Raw genomic sequence first — 17,644 nt, 5'->3', positions numbered from 1 at the left:
GTGCTAACTGCAATAGGAACCAAGAGATGAGAAGGATGGCTGAGAAGATCTCCAGAAAATGTGCATGGAGAGTGACCAGGATCTTCCTAGATGGTGAGGATGGGGCTGTGTACTCCAAGGGAGTACAGAGGGAGTACAGATGGTCTGAGGAGGCCCTGGGCTTCTCTACGCAGGAATGTGAAGAGATCGGACTTGGAACTCTTGTGCATCGCTGGCAGGAATGCAAGATGGTGCAGCTGCTATGGAAAACAGTATGAAGGTTCCTCCAAAAATTAAAAACAGAATGACCAGCAATCCCACTCTTGGGTGTATATTGAAAAGACTTGAAATCGGGATCTCAAAGAGATATTAGCCCTGTCGTGTTCATGGCAGCCAAGACGTGCAAACAGCCTAAATGTCTGTCAACAAATGAATAAGGAAAATGTGACAGAGACATACAATGGAACATTGGTCAGCCTTTAAAAAGAAGGAAACTCTGCAACAATAAGGATGAACCCGGAGAACATTCTGCTATGGAGAACATTTTGCTAAGGGCAATAAGCCAGTCACAGAAGGATTGCATGATCCCACTTATGTGGCATACCTAAATTCACAGAATCAAAGAGTAGGATGGTGGTGCCAGGGGCTGGGGGAAGGGAAACGGGGGGCGTTGCCAACCAACAAGCATCAGGTTTCAGTTAAGCAAGGTGAAGAAGCTCTAGTGATCTGTTCTGCCACATGGTCTGTACACTTCAAAATGTAAGGGGGTAGATACAGTAAGTGTTCTTAGCATAACAAAATACAATTTTAAAAAGAGGGATCGACAGAGACTGACCCAGCTGCACTGGAGGTGAAGGGTCACGCAGGGGAGCAAGCCTGAGGGCAGGCTGCACCTGCCCAGACACTTTCTAGGCTCACAGATTGGGAACAGAAACTATCCATTTCGGCTCCATTCAGAGCTGCCATCCTTGGCCTTCTGCAGGGTCAGGGCTTGGTAGCATCTTGGCCACTGGGTCAGCCTAGAGCTTCCAGCAGTGAGGGAGCAAAGGGGCGAGCCCAGCACTTCTCCTCAACACAGGGGACCGAGAAGCAACAGATGGCGGGAGTCACTCCTTCCGCAAATTTACAGGCTACTCCAAGAAGTGCCTGATGTTCTGAGGTGCGGGCTTCGGCCTCCCCTTTCCCACATTAGCTGCCAGATGAAATCCCATATTTGTTCAAAAAATTTTTGGATGAAACAGCCGTGTTTCATAGAAACAGGGGGCCCAGATATTGGAGAAGAAAGAGAAATTGCCTTATGAGTGAGAAATCTGAATTCCTCCGAGAGAAAGCCGGTGGATTAGACTCCTTCTCTTCACGTTAAGGAAAAAAAAAAAAAATCCAGTTATAAAGAGTTTGAAAATAATCTTCAGGGGAGGAATAATGAGAGTTATTTTAAAAACACAATGAGGGGAGTCACATTTCTCTCCAGCAGGTGTGTCACTGTTCACAGAAAAGAAGGGCCGGTGGGAGGAGGGAGCATCACATGAACCTCGAGAACATTTTGAGGGCGTTCAGCCCGGTGCAGTTCCAATCAATTTTCCTTAGAACTTTCCTCAGATAAATTCCTCTGAGGGGTCTCCCCAGTCACCCAAGGAGACAATGAAAGACTCTGTTATGGGCTGAACTGTGTCCCCCCCAAAATTTGTATGTTGAAGCCTTAATCCCCAGTACCTCAGAATGTGAGTGTATTTGGGGAGAGGGTCTTAAAGTGGCCATTAAGGTAAAATGAGGTCATTAGGAGGGCCCTGATGCAATACGACTGCGTCCTCATAAGAAGAGAGATTAGGACACAGGTACGTACAGAGAGAAGGCCATGTGAGGACACAGGGAGAAGGCGGCCATCGGCAAGCCAAGGAGCGAGGCCTCCGAGGAAACCAGCCCTGCCGATACCCGCTCTCGGATTTCTAGCCTCCAGAGCTGTGAGGAAATCAATATGTGTCGTTTAAGCCACAGAGCCCATGGTACTTTGTCATGGCAGCCCAAAAAAAAAAGAGTAGACTCTGCATTCTCTCATCCACTCCAAGAGAATCCCAACCGTTTCCAAGTTCTCCAAAGAGCCAGCGAGAAGCCCTGGCCTTTCTACTCCAAAAGGCTGCCAACTCTCACACCTCCCCCTGGTGTCCCGTGGGCGTCCCCGGAAGATGAGGCAGAGGCCGGTTCCCCACCATCAAATGTCAAGGCCCACTCCCAACCAGCCTCAGCCAAATCTCCTTCCCAGGCACAAATACATGGCGCACGGCCAGGCGGTGCTGGGCCACCTGGGACCCTGTGTTGGGGGACAGGGGCAGGGGTGGAGGGGTGCTGGCCCCACATTCCCTCTCTCAGAAGCCAACGTGCTGTGGTGTGACTGCAGGCATGTGAGGGAACCCCGACATCCCAGAGGAGAAGCCACGATGGCTTTGACGCCCCGTCATCCCACCCTCCGCGTCCACACCGCTCCTCACATTAAGGAGCTGTCACTCGCTGTGCAAGATCTCCGGGCCTGGAATTTTCCTGCAAGCCGGAGAAGGCTCCCAGGGGGATGAAAATAATCAGCCCTTCTCTACACGAAGAGGGGCAGAGTGACCCAGAACCACCAGGTCGTTTTGCGAACAGACAGGAAGGTGCTCCGGCTAACCAGCAGGGCTACCCAGAGGCCAGCTGACGCCCCGCCACCTCACCCCGCCGTCTCGCACACCCTCGTGAGCCGATACCCTCATCGGGACTCAGGGGTCTTTCCTCAAGTCCTGCTGCTCTTCCCACCTTGGTCAAAGGCCCAGGATGCATTCTAGATGGCCCCAGACAATAGCAGCCAACTTCTGTTGACTCTGCTTTTGTTTCTGAGGTGCATCTTACCTGCCCCACTAAATCCTGCCTCATGGGCCCCTCAAACCTCCCCTCTGGACCATCAGGCTCTGCCTTCCTGGCATCTGCCTTTCGACTGGCACGTCTCCAGCCCCCAGTGTGTCATCCTCCAGCCCAGCGTCCCCAACCACAACACTACTGACATTAGGGCCCAGACCATTCCTCACTGTGGGGCCAGCTCTCCTGTGCATTGAGGGATGGCTAGCAGGACCCCTGCCTTTCTTTACCCTCTGGATGCCAGCAGCACCTTCGTCCCCAGATGTGACAACCCCAAATATCTCCAGATCTTGCCAAACGTCCCCAGGATCTTTCCACTCAGCCGTACAGTCAAATCCCCCAGAAGCTTTTTTAAAAACACCAATGCCTGAGGGCGCCTGGGTGGCTCAGTTGTTAAGCATCTGCCTTCGGCTCGGGTCATGATCCCGGCGTCCTGGGATCGAGCCCCACATTGGGCTCCCTGCTCAGCGGGAAGCCTGCTTCTCCCTCTCACACTCCCCCTGCTGTGTTCCCTCTCTCGTTGTCTCTCTGTCAAATAAAATCTTAAAAAAAAAAAACAAAACACCAATGCCTGGGTTCGGCAGCACTTAATGACTTAACTACCTGGTAAATAAATCAGAAACTCTAAGGACGGGGGACTTGATATCGATCTATTGTAAGTGCAGCCAGTGTGGAGAAGCACTCGGACCCTCGAACCAGAATCATCCTCCCAGCACATAAACCGACTCATTTTAAAACCACAGACAGCTTCTCACTGAACGCGGAAAGCATCCAACTCCTCAGCACGACGTCTAAAGCCCCCAGGTCTGGGCCCTTCTTAACTAGCAGCCTTAGCACCCAACCACCTCCTGCTAACCCAGCCCCCGATGGCTCTCCCACACCAGCGTGCTGTTTGACACATCTGTTTTGTATCTGCCTCTTTGCATCTGCTCATCTTCCCATCCTCCTGGCAAAGAAAACTAATTTCTTGTACCTCAATTCCGTTACAAGCCCCCTTGTGACTTGACCCCCTCACCCCAGGCAGAACTGACCATCCCCCACTTTGTGTGATCTGTAGATGCGTATCTTTGTGTGTGTGTATCTCCCCTTACAAGGTCTGCCACGATCTTGAGAACACTTCTCTCCTTACTTATAATTCTGTCTTTCTCTGTTAGACTCTAAGCTCTGGGGGGAAGGGGCCATGTCTTAATCCCTACAGGGTCCCCAGCCCCTGGCACAGCGCCTAGCACGTAAGTGCAAGATTATGTATGCGTGTTGAATGAAAGAAGGATACAAGCAAAAGATATCCTGCTCCGCCCACACCTCCTAATATTTCTGTTTCTGCGCTCCCTTCCCAAGCAAAAGCAGATGCCAGAAGCCACACCAGGAAGCACCGCATCTAACAGAAGGCTTCTCCATGAAAGTCAATGCCCTGGTGTTTCCCAAGGGCAGCGGTGACTGGTACTGGTGGGGATGGTGATCTGGACATCACAGAGGGGACCGGCCAGCCCTGGTACAGGAGCCCACACGTGTGGCAGCCATAGGGAGCAGTCCACCGTGTGTCACACACACACTGAGCACATGCCGTTCCCTCTGCCTGGAACATCCTTCTCTTTCTCTCTGCCTAGAACCCCCACTTATCCTTTGGCTCTTGGCTCCACATCCCCCATGCACTTAAGTCAGGCCTTCCCACAGCCTCCTCTCTGCCCCAAGCTCATAGCATAGTAACGCATTTTGGCAACAGATGACGGTCAGTCTTGTATTTTTCCTGGTTCCACCCCTTAGTGGCTATATGACTGGGGCAAGTCACCTCTCTGACCTTCAGTTTCCTTCTCTGTAAATGGTGATGATAATGTCTGACTTGTGGACCGGTTGGGATAATGCAAGTAAGCCCCCACTATGGGGACAGAGCACACTTTATAAATAGTCACTGAACATTTAATTGAATATTCCTTGAGTAGCGAATGACACTGCACCCATGTCCACATTCCTTTGGTCTGGGTCCTTCTCCAGAAGGCTGGACATCTAGTTCAGCTGGCTCATCGTGAAGGACCCCCTGGCAGGGCTCTTGAGACCGGCTCTAAGGAGCTCTGGGTGGGACCTGACTGGGGACCTCAGAACACACAGACAGGCAGGTCCCTCCCCACAAGGCAAAGGGAAAGAGAAGTCCTGGGGTGCGGGCAGTCTGTGGGGCAGCGAAGGAAGTGGCTCAGCTCCAGGGGCTGGGGAGAACCGGCCTTCACAGCGGAGGAGTGGGAAGTTGGCAGGTGAGAAGGGCAGAAAGGGCTTTCCCAGGAGAGGAGCCTGAGGTATGAGAGGGAACAGGACTGAGGCTGCTTTGTTTTGTTTCCCTGGAGGGCAGGTCGGTGGGAGGGAAAGAGAGATGGGTCAAAGCAGGATCCCAAGTGCCTGGGCTGAGCAGGTTGTACTTGATCCCGGGAACATGGGAAGCCAGCGGAGGGTTTTAGGCTGAGGAGATCAGCGTTAGCGTAAGAAAGAAAATCAATGCGTTTATGAAGCATACTGTGGAGGTAAGCAGGCTGGGGGTTGCGGAGGGAGTCTGGAAACCAAGACACCAGCCAGAAGGCCAGGTGAAGAGAGGAAAATTTACCAGATAACAGTCATGATGGAATAGAGTGTCGAGATTCAGAAAACAGAATGTCTCCAGACCATTGTTCTCTGAGCCCCCAAGCCAGAGCTGCCCGGGAGAATCCTGGAAGATGATTTATGGCTTTCAGATATCAGACTTCGCTGGTTTCTTCTGCTTTTAGGAACTGGTATCTGCTATACAGGCTCTATGGATTCTTTTTATGGATGAGCCTCACACCTCTACTACCTGGAATATGCACCAGCTTCTTGAAGTAGGTGGTCTACATGTTGACCGACTGTCTCCATCATGCCTGGGACTGTCCAGGTTAATTTAGCACTGAAAGTCCTGGTCAAATCAGGACAGTTGGTCACCAACTACACCAATCTGCTGAGCTCCAAGGGCTCAAAGCAGGGCTCTTAATTGTCACAAAGCATTCAGCTAATTCTACTCAACAAGATAAGCCTAAAAAGGTTGACACTGCACTGTGAAATACGGCTGTAGAGGGATGAAGGCTGGGCAAGTGACCTGGGACCTAATCCTTTGTCCATCTCCTCTGACACTGATTATCTCAAAAGTCCAGAACAAAAAGGAGCCAACACATCACCCCACAAGGTGCATGCCACATCCCAAGTGTCCACGGGATGGATACCGGGTGCCTGGCCACATGGTCTGAGAAAGCCTTTGCAATGGAAGGGAAAGGCTCTGACTTCTGCTGCCAACACAGACAGATCTGAGATACACAAGTACACACACTTGAATGAGGAATCTAGAGGCTCTGGGAGCAGGGTGTCCCTTTATCCTACAAATCACACCGTTTTTGTGGTCTATGTGTACACACCACACACACTCCAACTTAAAAATACTGCAATGTGGGATTCGAAAAATAGCAAAAAAAAAAAAAAATGTTAATTCAACATCTGGGAACCTTATGATAATATCAGGATTCTGCCTGAAATCTGACACAGCCTCGGCTTAAATGATTTCGGGCACCTTCCGCTCCAGAGTAACAGGTTGTTTTCCAGTTTCCAGCGGACCATCGCCCTTGGCTTCAGATTCTCCGATACAAACAGGTTACGTGGAAACCTAATTATTGTAGTCTTTAACACACGGACACACACACACACACACACAGCAAATAAGTCATTTAATAACACCAAGTAGCACTAACGGACCACAGGGATGCCCTGCCCTCCCGGCCACACGCCCCGTGCCTCCCCAGCATCTCCGCGGACACTTCCCAGAGTTGGGACCCCGCGCACCTCCCAGGGCCCAGGGCACCGGACCGCGCTCACCTTCTGCAGAAATGCCATCCTCGGCCTGTACTGTTGGCCTTGGTGTCGGATCGTCATCCTGGACCCGCGATGAACGCCGAACCAGAACCCGAGCGAACCGCAGGAGGGGAACCCCCGGAGAAGGCGCCCGCGCGCCCCGCACACGCCCCGGCGTCCCGGCGGGAGGAGGGCGGCCCGGAGCGCGGGGCGGGGGCGGCTGCTGCCGGCGGTGCCCCTTCCCTCGGCCTCGGCCCCCGCCCCGGGAAAGCCGCTGGAATCCGCGCCAGCCAATCAGCGCGCCGCGCCGCGGGCTCATTAGCATGCGCTGCGCTTGCGCCCACCTGCCGCCAGGGGGCAGTGTCTGGCCCCGGTGGGACAACGCGGAGCCTCAGGTGAGACCGGCTTGTGTCTGGCGCCCTGCGAGTGGGAGCATCTGTCGCAGATAGTGGCCTTTTCACCTGGGGCAGAAGTCTGTTATGTGCAGAAGTGAGACAAAGCAGCCTCACTAATGAGCGCGGTGGGAAAAATGGTCTTTCCCATCCCAGCTTTGCCACTGGCTAGCTGGGCAACCTTGGGCAAGTTCCTTAAATTCTAAGCCTCGGGCGCCTGGGTGGCTCAGTTGGTTAAGCAACTGCCTTCGGCTCAGGTCTTGATCCTGGAGTCCTGGGATCGAGTCCCGCATCGGGCTCCCTGCTCAGCAGGGAGTCTGCTTCTCCCTCTGACCCTCCCCCTCTCATGTGCTCTCTCTCTCAAATAAATAAATAAAATCTTTAAAAAAAAAAAATTCTAAGCCTCAATTTCCTTACCTGAAAGGTAAAAATGAAAAATGGAATGGTCATATCCAACAGACGGGTTGCTATATCATTTAATGGGGAAATGTGTAACACAGTGCTCGGTCCTCAGCAAATGTTTAGCAGTGTCTAGAGAAACAAATCATAAGTGGATTGGTGAGGTGTTGGTGAAGGAAGGAGGGAAAGAAGGGAGGGAGGGAGGGAGAGAGAGAGAGAGACAGGAAAGATGCAGTCACTACTGGGCCAGCTGCCTGATCTAAGCAAGTTGTATTTTCCTTCTCTGGTCCTTAGTGTTTTCATATCTAGAAAATGAAAAATGACCTTCCTAAGTAATCAGCGAGACTCTTTGTCTGTGAAGCATCTTATTTTTTCATATTAGCTGGATGGCGATCGATTGTGGCAGATAAAATGTTTGAGTTGGAAGGACAACAATGAGGGGTTTGGCTCGGAAAGGCACACCAATCAATGTCCCTTTAAAGCCCATGGTTCTTATCCACATTTTTGGTCATACCTGTAAAATGAAAGCTATAGACACTCTCTCAGGAAACATGCTCATGGGCACATGCATGCACATATACACACAACGCACACATTCACACAACACTGACTCAAGTTTGCAAACAATTTCAAGGGCTTCATGGCCGGTCCCCTCTAGGAGTGGTCCACCACTCCCTTTTGCTTTAAAGAATCCAGGACCCAATAGGTGTCCATCCATGCAGAAGACCAGAGATCCTACTAAGCAAACCAGACCACTGGGAACTATGTTCCTAGTGTGAACTACAACCCAAGAAAAGTGCTGGAATATCCATATCCAAATATGACTTCTTTTTAATAGAGTGTCTTTTGGGCCTGGACTTATATAGAACACACACTGAGATATGCTGGAGCAGATGAACTATGAGTTTCCTTCCAGCTTCAACATTCCTTGATTCTACAAACCCTAAGAGTAAAGGGGAAAAGTGGCTTTCCTACATAAAATCAAGGATGAGATATCTTAAATTGTTCAGGAGCAAAAACAGGAAAAATACATGAGATCTTGCTTAATAATCAGATAGGAGAGACCCCATAATGCCTGCCAATGTCTTCTCTTTCCCTTCTATCAGGCCCTGCCCTACCGAGCAACCTTGCTTTGTGGGACCCACCCTCCCTTAGCTCATTGGACCAGGGATGCTGAAGATGTGAGCCAGCAGCCACTCCATGATATGGATCTGAAAAGCTTAGATGAACTTGCTAGATTATTACCTTCACAAAAGTCAACTTGAGCTAGACAGAGGTAAAGTCAGGGCCAGAGGAAGCTGAGGTCAAGTGCAAGGTGAAGTTACAAGGCAACAGAAATGAAAATTGAGCAGAGGAAGCCCATTGGAAAAAAAGAAGCAAAGAAACTAAATAGGCTGAGAGCAGAGGAGGGGCCGTGAGGCCGACCGAGAAGTCCCTAGAGCTTGCCTGGCTCCCTGCCTTTCCAAGGGCACGTGCATCTCCACAAATCCTCTCAAGTAACTTGAGTCCTTGGTTTCTTGCAACCAAAGGGGCTTAAAACATAATGTGGTGTCAAGACTTTAGTGACAGTGTCCTGAAAAATAGAATTGATTTAATTTGCCTATTCATTTAAACAACAAACTACTGCATGCCAGGCATTGAGCTAGAGCAGAATATGACCCAGTCCCTGTCTCGAGGAGCTCACAGGTTCATGGGGGAGAAGAATACTTGAACAAAAATATGTTATAATTCGAATCTATATATCATGGAGATCCAGTCAATGCAACACAGAACTTTGTAGAAGGGCACCTTATCCAGCCCAAGTGGAAGAGAAAATCAGGGAGACTTCCTGGAAGAGGAGTCCTAAAGGAAAAAGGGATTGCTGCAGGTACATCAGACAACAGCAAAAGAATATGCACAGAGGCAAGGATTAGCATCATTTGAGGGTGGTGGTGAGGAATGCACTGGACACAAGGTCTCAGGAGATTGGATAGAGGGAGGTGGGCAGGAATCAGACAATGGTTGGCTTTGGGTCAGGGATTAAATGGAAAGAGGTGTAAAGGAACTTTCTGGAGTGATAGAAATGTTCTATATCTCAATGGGAATGGTAGTAACACAAGTAAATAAGTTTGTCAAAACTCACCCAACTGTACTCTTAAAATTGGAGCATGACCCAGTCTGTAAACCATACCTCAACAAAAGGATTGACTCCCAAAAGCAAATATTATCTTGCAGCATGGTAGAGGGACGTGATACAAAACTGAAATCCTCCCAGGACTCAGGTAAGTGAGTATTCCATCATCATCATTGTCACTATTGTGACCTCCTCCTCATTAACAAGAGGGTGTCATTCAGACCCCAGACAGGTCATGTTGTCCTGGATACTATTCAGTGTAATCGACATGGGCCTGAACCTTGTCCCCTGTAGGATAAACCTTGTCCAGGCACAATGATGTGGTCCTCCATACCGCAGTGTCCTTTAAAACCCAGGTCTAAGGTCACCTCCCAGTAAAATGTCCCTGGCCAGCTCAACAGTTTAGTTCGGTTCATTGTGCTCAGTGCTGAGGAGATAAGACTTTAGAAAGCCAGGCTCCCAGCTTCCAGACTGGGAGCGGAGACAGAATCTTCAACAGTTCATTCCCACATGATGGATGTATCAGACCACTTCCAGGCAGAGACTTCACAAAGGGTCTTCTTAGAGGTGGGGCAGGGTTAAGGGAACCCCTAAAAGAGGTCTAGGCAACCAGAGATCGACAACCATGGAAACCACTGCTGTTATCCAGAAACAAAGGGCTGGGGAGCTAGAGCCTTGGTGGAGGGGGCTGCCTTGCAGGGCTGTCATGTTGGAGGGACACAGCCATGGCTAGATAGGATGCCAGGGGAATAAATACTCTGACCTGCTCTCCTCCTGGTGCCTCCCATTGCTCAGTTCTGACCAGACGCCAGGGGGTAGTGGAGTCTGGGTAATGCACCTGTTAGGGTCAGCCTCCTGGAGGACAGAGCCACGCAGACGAAGGCAAAGGATTCAAGAGGTGGGAGGGACACAGGGTAGGTAAACCATAAAGAAGCAGCATGATGTGTTAAATGTTTTTGATAATGCAGAAGCCCAGAGGATCGTTCTCAGAGTTGATCCTGTGTCCCCAAGCACTTTGAAAAACTCATTAACAGCACCTCCCTACCTACACAGATGTCTCCCTGACTCAGACAGAAATCACGTCGAACTCATCTGACTTCCCGGGCCACTGCCCTTTTCTACCACTTGTTTGCATTTCATATAATTTTGTCTTGTTTGAATTTGTTACAAGTGTGTATTACATGTGCAATCCTATTCTCATTTAGAGAAAAAAAACCCTTCCATGCATGAATGTTTCTTCCTAGCACCTGCTAGAGAGGCAATCGCTCATGAAAATGTATTCTGTAGGAAAACTAGAGGGCCTTATTTTCCCACAGTGAGCATACCAGGCCAGAGGGACAGAATCTCTTGGTGCACCCACTGGTCAGCTCTGGTTCAGTAATAAAGTGAAGTGCAGGTGAAGCACACACCCCCTTCCCACCATACTTTCACCTTCTCCACAAAGAAGCTATGTTAGACCTCAGCAAGCTGGCCACACCTGGTGATCCTGGCTGTTCAGTCTGGGAGAGTGGAAGAAAAAGAGGACTTGGAACCTTTCTAGGAGGTTCCATTCCTCTTCCTCATCCAGGGATTTCTCAGAAATTATCTTGGCCCACTAGGGGCCATCAAAAGTACAGTACATCACAAAGTACAGTCCTATAAAAGCCCCAACCTTTATCCTTTTTTATCCTAAATTACATTGTCTGGATGCATCCAGAGATCATACTTTTCACAAGGATCACCAGAGATAAACAGGTAAACAGAACAGAACCACACATTGCTGTCCCCCCCGCTCCTCCCAACTCTGTGGGGTACCCTGCTGTCTATCTACGGACCAGGTCACACTGGAACTTTCTCAAATGACGTCTGCTACTTTCTGGTGAAGGGTGTTATTATTTTACATTATAGAAAATTTGCAACTGTGGAGTTTTTAAAAATGACATTAAGAGAAAAGGCATTTTTCACAGCTTGAAGTAGGCTTTGATTTTAAGACAGTGTTGGGGCTAAGGGGAGGTGTGAAGGTCTCAAGGCACAAGATGTGTGTTCTGGGCCCTGCTCTAGTTCTCAGAGGATGTGTGATTTTTTTGAGACAGCTTTATTGAGGTGTAATTGACATACACCAAAAAGCACTATATTTAAAGTGTACAATTTTATAAGTTTTAATATATGTATACATCCATGCAAACACACCCATGATCAAAATAGGGAACATATCCATAACCCCCAGAAGTGTCCTTTGTGATCCCTCCCCCTACTGTCCCTAGGCAACTACCTGTCCCTTTTCTGTCACTATGAATTAGTTGGATCAAGTCACCTAATCTCTAACCAAGTCACCTAATCTCTCCGAGTCATTAGTTTCTTATTAGTAATAAGAAAGTATCAAATTTGATGAATTCAGAAGTCCTCTCCTATTTTAAAATCATATGATTTTAGTATTCTAGGTAGAATAAATCTCCATTAGCCCCAAGGTAGACGGAGCGGGATTTAATGCTCCCTGCAAAGCAATGCCCCTCTGAACTTGAACCAGCCACCCCCAAAACGGGATTCCATGTAACAGACATTCAAAGGTGCTGAGTGCCCATATGATTTCACTCCTATGTGGAATTTAAGAAACAAAATAGACGAACATAGGGGAAGGAAAAGAAAAAGAAAATAAGATAAAAACAGAGAGGGAGGCCAACCATAAGAGACTCTTAACTCTAGGAAACAAGCTGAGGGTTGCTGGAGGGGAAGTGGGTGGGAGGATGGGGTAACTGGGTCGTGAGCATTAAGGAGGGCACGTGATGGAATGAGCACTGGTACTGGGTGTTCTATGCAGTTGATGAATCACTAAATTCTACCCCTGAAATGAATAATACACTATATATGCACTAAATTGAACTTAAATTTTTAAAAAAGTAAATTTTAAAAAGTGCTGAGTGCTACCATCTACATACCCCAACCATTCCTGCAAGTGATCAAGAGGGGTGGGGGTGAGAGGCAAGAAAGACCCACTTTAGGAGAAGAGACCCCAGGAAAATGTATCACTTGGTGCACCCCAGTAGTCTTAGTCTCACTGAAGTCCCCTTCTATTGTCAGACACGCTGTGCCCATCCTTCGAGGATTCTGAAACCAAATGCACGCAGCCTGGGGTCCTCTACTGACACCCAGACTCTCCCCCTGCCCGTGTGGGTGGCTCAGGCACCACAGCCCAGGTCCCCAGCCCCTCCTCCTGCTGCCGGCCACCATCACTGCCTTTTGTGAAGAGACCAGAGAGCAGCAGAGAGCAAATGTCTTGCTTAAGGCTTTCCAAAACAAGGGATTTTTCAAATTCCCTGCCCCTTCTGCTTTTCCCTTGGTTTCCCTAGGAAAGGCAACGTCTGAAAGGGTATAGGAAGATGACCCATAAAGGAAAATCAAAGAAAATAAAAACATTAGCCCCTGCAAGAATATCTTTTAACATCTATAACTCACTTTGTTCAGATGTTGCATTTGAAGACCTACTTCACCCCTGCTCATTTCTCTTTGCTCCCATGTGTGGATCTAATAATGCTTTCTCTCTCTTCTTTCTTTCTTCTCCTTTTCTCTAGTTAGAGAGAGAAAGAGAGATGTCTGGATACATCACCTGAACCTTAGAAAAGCCAATTCTGCTTTCCCGTTCTCTGTTTATCTTTGGTAGCCAGTCCCTCTGGGTCCAAACCTCAGGCCACGTTACAGACACTAGATTCGGTGTTTTGTAAAAAGTACAAACCCTCCTGGGGCACCTGGGTGGCTCAGATGGTTAAGCATCTGCCTTCGGCTCAGGTCATGATCCCAGGGTCCTGGGATCGAGTCCCTCATTGGTCTCCTAGCTCAGTGGAGAGTCTGCTTCTCCCTCTCCCTCTACCTCTCCCTCTGTTCATGCTCTCTCTCTGTGTCAAATGAATAAATAAAATCTTTATTTAAAAAAAAAAAAAAGTACAAACCTTTAGGACAGGAAGGAATCCCAGGGAGTGGCTGCTAGTGAGTATGGGGTTTCTTCTTGGGTGATGAAAATATTCTGAAATTAGACAATGGGTGATGGGTGAACAACCTCGTGAATACACTAAACCCGCTGAGCTATACACTCTAGAAGGGGGACGTTTATGGTCTGTGAATTACACCTCAATTTTTAAAAGTGCAAACCCAGGGCGCCTGGGTGGCTCAGTTGGTTAAGCGACTGCCTTCGGCTCAGGTCATGATCCTGGAGTCCCTGGATCGAGTCCCGCATCGGGCTCCCTGCTCGGCAGGGAGTCTGCTTCTCCCTCTGACCCTCCCCCCTCTCATGTGCTCTCTCTCATTCTCTCTCTCTCAAATAAATAAATAAAATCTTAAAAAAAAATAAAATAAAATAAAAGTGCAAACCCAGAGATTTAATTTTCCCAAGCTATTGCTATTGTTAGGATGTCCCCTTTCTCAAAAAGTTGTAGCGGCTCCCATTCACCTCCCTAGCAAAGTTCATTCTTTCAGGGTCAGGCCCAATGTGATTTTTCAGCCACGGTTTCCCTGCTCATCAACATGAGGGTCCTTTTCTAGCCAGTCCTGAAATGTGCTTTTTCTCTAGCACGTGGTGGATCTGTTTCACCGTTATGTCTTTTCTCTTGCCAGTGGTTCTGCGGATAATCCCCTCGTGCTCTATTTGACAAATGAGATGCTCTCTGCTGGCCTCCATCAGAATCTAGATCAAGTTGCACTCTCTGAGGGGATGCTTTCCTCCTCCCCACTCCTTCCGCATGGAGTCTGTGCCTCGCGTTTTCCACTCACAACTTTGGGCTGCAGATACTTAATGCATAGCCTATATCCCCTCCTAATCAATGAGTTTCACCAGGGATAAGGGCCGCCGGTGGCTTGTAAGTAGTGGTTTCTGGATTTGGGTTTTGGTTTGGGTTTTGGCAGGAGGTCGATCTGATTTGTGGCATTGCCCATTGCTGTGGTGTAAATACTCCCTACTAGTGTGACATTGGTGACCACAGAGATACTGGATGGGAGTTGGAAGTCCTTCTCTGTTAGAATCATGGTGTAGCACCAAAGACTGCTAAGGATTAGCAAAACCTGAATTGGGACATAGTTACATAAAGAGCAATTAGGGAAACAACGATAGAAACATAAAAATGGATGGAAATTAAGATGGGCACATTAATGCTTCAGCAAGCCTTGACTTTACACTGAACAATTTTTTCTCTTCCTCATTCTCAAAGCCTCCTCCCTTCACTTGTTTTTCTGTGGAATCCTTTATTCCAGGAACTCGGTGTCGATATTGACATCCTGCTGATCTCAATGTATACTTAGTAATGAGACTCCAATGGCTGGTGCCCCCGCTGGTGATGAGACCCCCCGGAGATGTGACCAACCCAGCTAGTAGCGTGGACCAGATTCTTATTGAAACCACCCAGATCCTGTATTTTCCTATAAAACCCCTCAATCTTTTAACCTGGGTGGGTCTACAATTTTGAAGGCATTAGCCTGCTGCATTCTCCTTTGCCTGGCAAAGTCATAAAACTATCGTTCCTCTTTAGCCCCAAACTCTGTCTTCCTATTACATTTCAGCTCCAGAGCACAGAGGTCAGTTTTCGACATTAGGACTCAGTGGGAAAACTTTCTAGCAACCAGAACTGTCCCATAAACTAAATAGGTTATCTCTTGGGCCAGGAAACTGGGTGCCGTTGGAGTGTTCATGGTCTAAGATGTTGAAGATGAGATCTACAGTACATTTAGTGGTAAACTATATAAACCTGTCCATCTCTTCCAACTCTAAGAATTTTTGAGTCTCAGATGGGTATGACTCCAAGGCCATATGGCAGAGAAATGGATGCTGCTATTACTCACCCAGTGTCACCATCAGAGATTAGGCATTCACCCATGAGAAATGTTTCCTGGCTGGCCTGATCTACCCCCTCCGTGCCCCTAATGAAGCCTTCCCCCCTTAAGCTCCCTGTACACTTTGCATTATCTGTGTGAATTTTGCATATGAGTATAGGGTTTACAGGGTGGTATCTTATATCCTGAGGATGGATCTGATCCTCCAAAGGCAATGGTCATTTCTCCCGACAATCTGCAAGGGAAGAGATGCGTTCTAAATCAGGAAAAGGAAACAATAATTCACAAAGTCCGCCCTAGGTAGCAATCTATTATTGCTGGAACTCATCTGCCCATTACATGAGAACAAGTCCCTGACCAAGAAAAAATGGAATCTGTAATCCCCAGGAATCAGACCGTTTTTTGTAAGGAAATTTTTCTGACTTCATGTGGTTTTCTCTACTTCCCTTTCATCACCTAGCATTTATTGCATTTTCATTAACTGTTCCTGATCTCTCCGCTCTGTGTTGGAGAGTATTCAGTTTTGTCCAACTAAGCCTTTATTGAGCACCATTTCTGGGGTGGCTACCGGTTAAGCACCTATGGTATAAAGGTGAATAAGATACAGTCCTGCCTTCAGGGTATTTCCAGTGGGAAAGAAAGATATAAAATATAATTCTGGGATCATGCAGTAGATGATATTGCAGTATGCGGAAGGCAAAGGAAAACTAAAAAAGGAAGGGTGGTAAGAGCTTGCTTGGAAGCAAACAATGATAACAGTCGTACCCAACAAGCATTAGTACACCTGCTTCACTCATTAGTCCCCACCACAACCCTATGAAGCGGACGTCTATCATCAATATCCCCATTCAACAAATGATAAAATGAGACTCAGAGAAGATAAATAACAAGCTGAAGTCCATGAACCTACTAAGCCGCAGAACCAGAACTGGGAACCTGGCAGCCCGGTTCTGACTTCGAGCCTTACCTCGGGCCCTGCTGGGATATCCTGATTGGCCAGACCTGGGTCACGAGCCCACCCCAGAAGTAGACTGAGGCTTAGGTGTTTTCCCACAGAAAAATCATAGTGTCAAAATCAGAAAAAAAGAAGACTGGTTGTTGGGCAAGCAAAATCAGCAGTTGTCCACTGCAGAATAGACTTCAGGAGTGCAGCTCTTCCTTCCTCTTGGATTATCGGCTTGGGATGAATTTTCCACAGATGGTATCGCACTGATCAGAACCTAAAATACATTAAATGGCTCTTTTTTAAAAATATATATAACTCACTGGTTTTCTCTTTTTTTAAATTTTTTAAATTAAATTTTATTTTATTATAGCTTTTTTTTCTTTTATTATGTTATGTTAATCACCATACACTACATCATTAGTTTTTGATGTAGTGTTCCATGATTCATTGTTTGGGTATAACACCCACTGCTCCATGCAGAACGTGCCCTCTCTGATACCCATCACCAGGCTAACCCATCCCCCCAACCCCCTTGATATAGAATGCCAAGTAGTTTTTCAACAGGATTGCCTCTTTACATCCTGTTTGCCCAGAATGAACTTATTTCACCATGCCCTTATTTGTGTTAGATGCTATTAGATTTAAACCTAGACAATTCTGGGGCACCTGGGTGACTCAGTCAGCCGTCTGCCTTCCCCTGGAGTCCTGATCTGGGCTCCTGGGATCAAGCCCCGCCTTGGGCTCCCTGCTCAGCGGGGAGTCGGCTTCTTTCTCTCCCCCTGACCCGGCACTCTCTCTCTCTCAAATAAATAAATAAAATCTTTTTTAAAAAATAAACCCAGACAATTCTAATTTTACTAGATTCTGTATTTATATTTGCATAGTCTTCCCTTTCTCCTTTTAGAGCAGAAAATCCAAATAAGAGGGTTAACACGAACCTCTGAATCAACAGACGAGCCAGTGGGGCCCTAGGGGTGAGGGGAAGGACAGGTGTGCCCAGTCATCCCTGCAGTGTTAGGGGACAAAAGGGCTGGGTCTCCGAGAAGAGAGGAGCAGCAGGTCCAGCCCCTCTCTGGGGTTCAAGTCCAAAAGGTACTTCCCATGTAAAACCTTTTTTCAAAAATTATTTAGGGTCCCTTCACCTGTGTTACTGTTTTAAAGTTAGACTTCATGCCAATAAAAAAGGGATGTGCGCATCCGCTAATAAAAACATGCCACTCTTGATCTCTGGGTTGTAAATTAATTAATTAATTAAGTGCAGTCTTAAAAAAAAAAAAAAAAACAGCTAGAAAACTGTTGAGA

At 47.8% G+C, this 17,644-nt stretch overlaps 1 protein-coding gene across 3 annotated transcripts in view; it reads right to left on the bottom strand.

Annotated features, from left to right (window-relative positions):
• RGS9 (regulator of G protein signaling 9) overlaps positions 1–16,556 on the bottom strand; it is a 75,832-nt gene extending 59,276 nt beyond the window's left edge. For 2 of the 3 annotated variants that reach the window (XM_006741903.3, XM_006741901.3), the window contains exon 1: positions 6,724–6,909. In XM_006741903.3, the coding sequence (XP_006741966.1) occupies positions 6,724–6,780 (57 nt within the window). In that variant the 5' untranslated portion in view covers positions 6,781–6,909. Of the gene's footprint in view, positions 1–6,723; positions 6,910–13,526; positions 13,601–16,363 lie in introns of those variants that run through there. The other variant, XM_081804611.1, reaches the window with a different exon arrangement.
• Between the last annotated feature and the right edge of the window lie 1,088 nt (positions 16,557–17,644).

Source organism: Leptonychotes weddellii, chromosome 15 (genome assembly GCF_054177405.1).
Source record: "Leptonychotes weddellii isolate Sample4059 chromosome 15, ASM5417740v2, whole genome shotgun sequence".
Lineage (NCBI taxonomy): Eukaryota > Metazoa > Chordata > Mammalia > Carnivora > Phocidae > Leptonychotes > Leptonychotes weddellii.
This window is presented reverse-complemented; position numbering and strand designations above follow the sequence as displayed.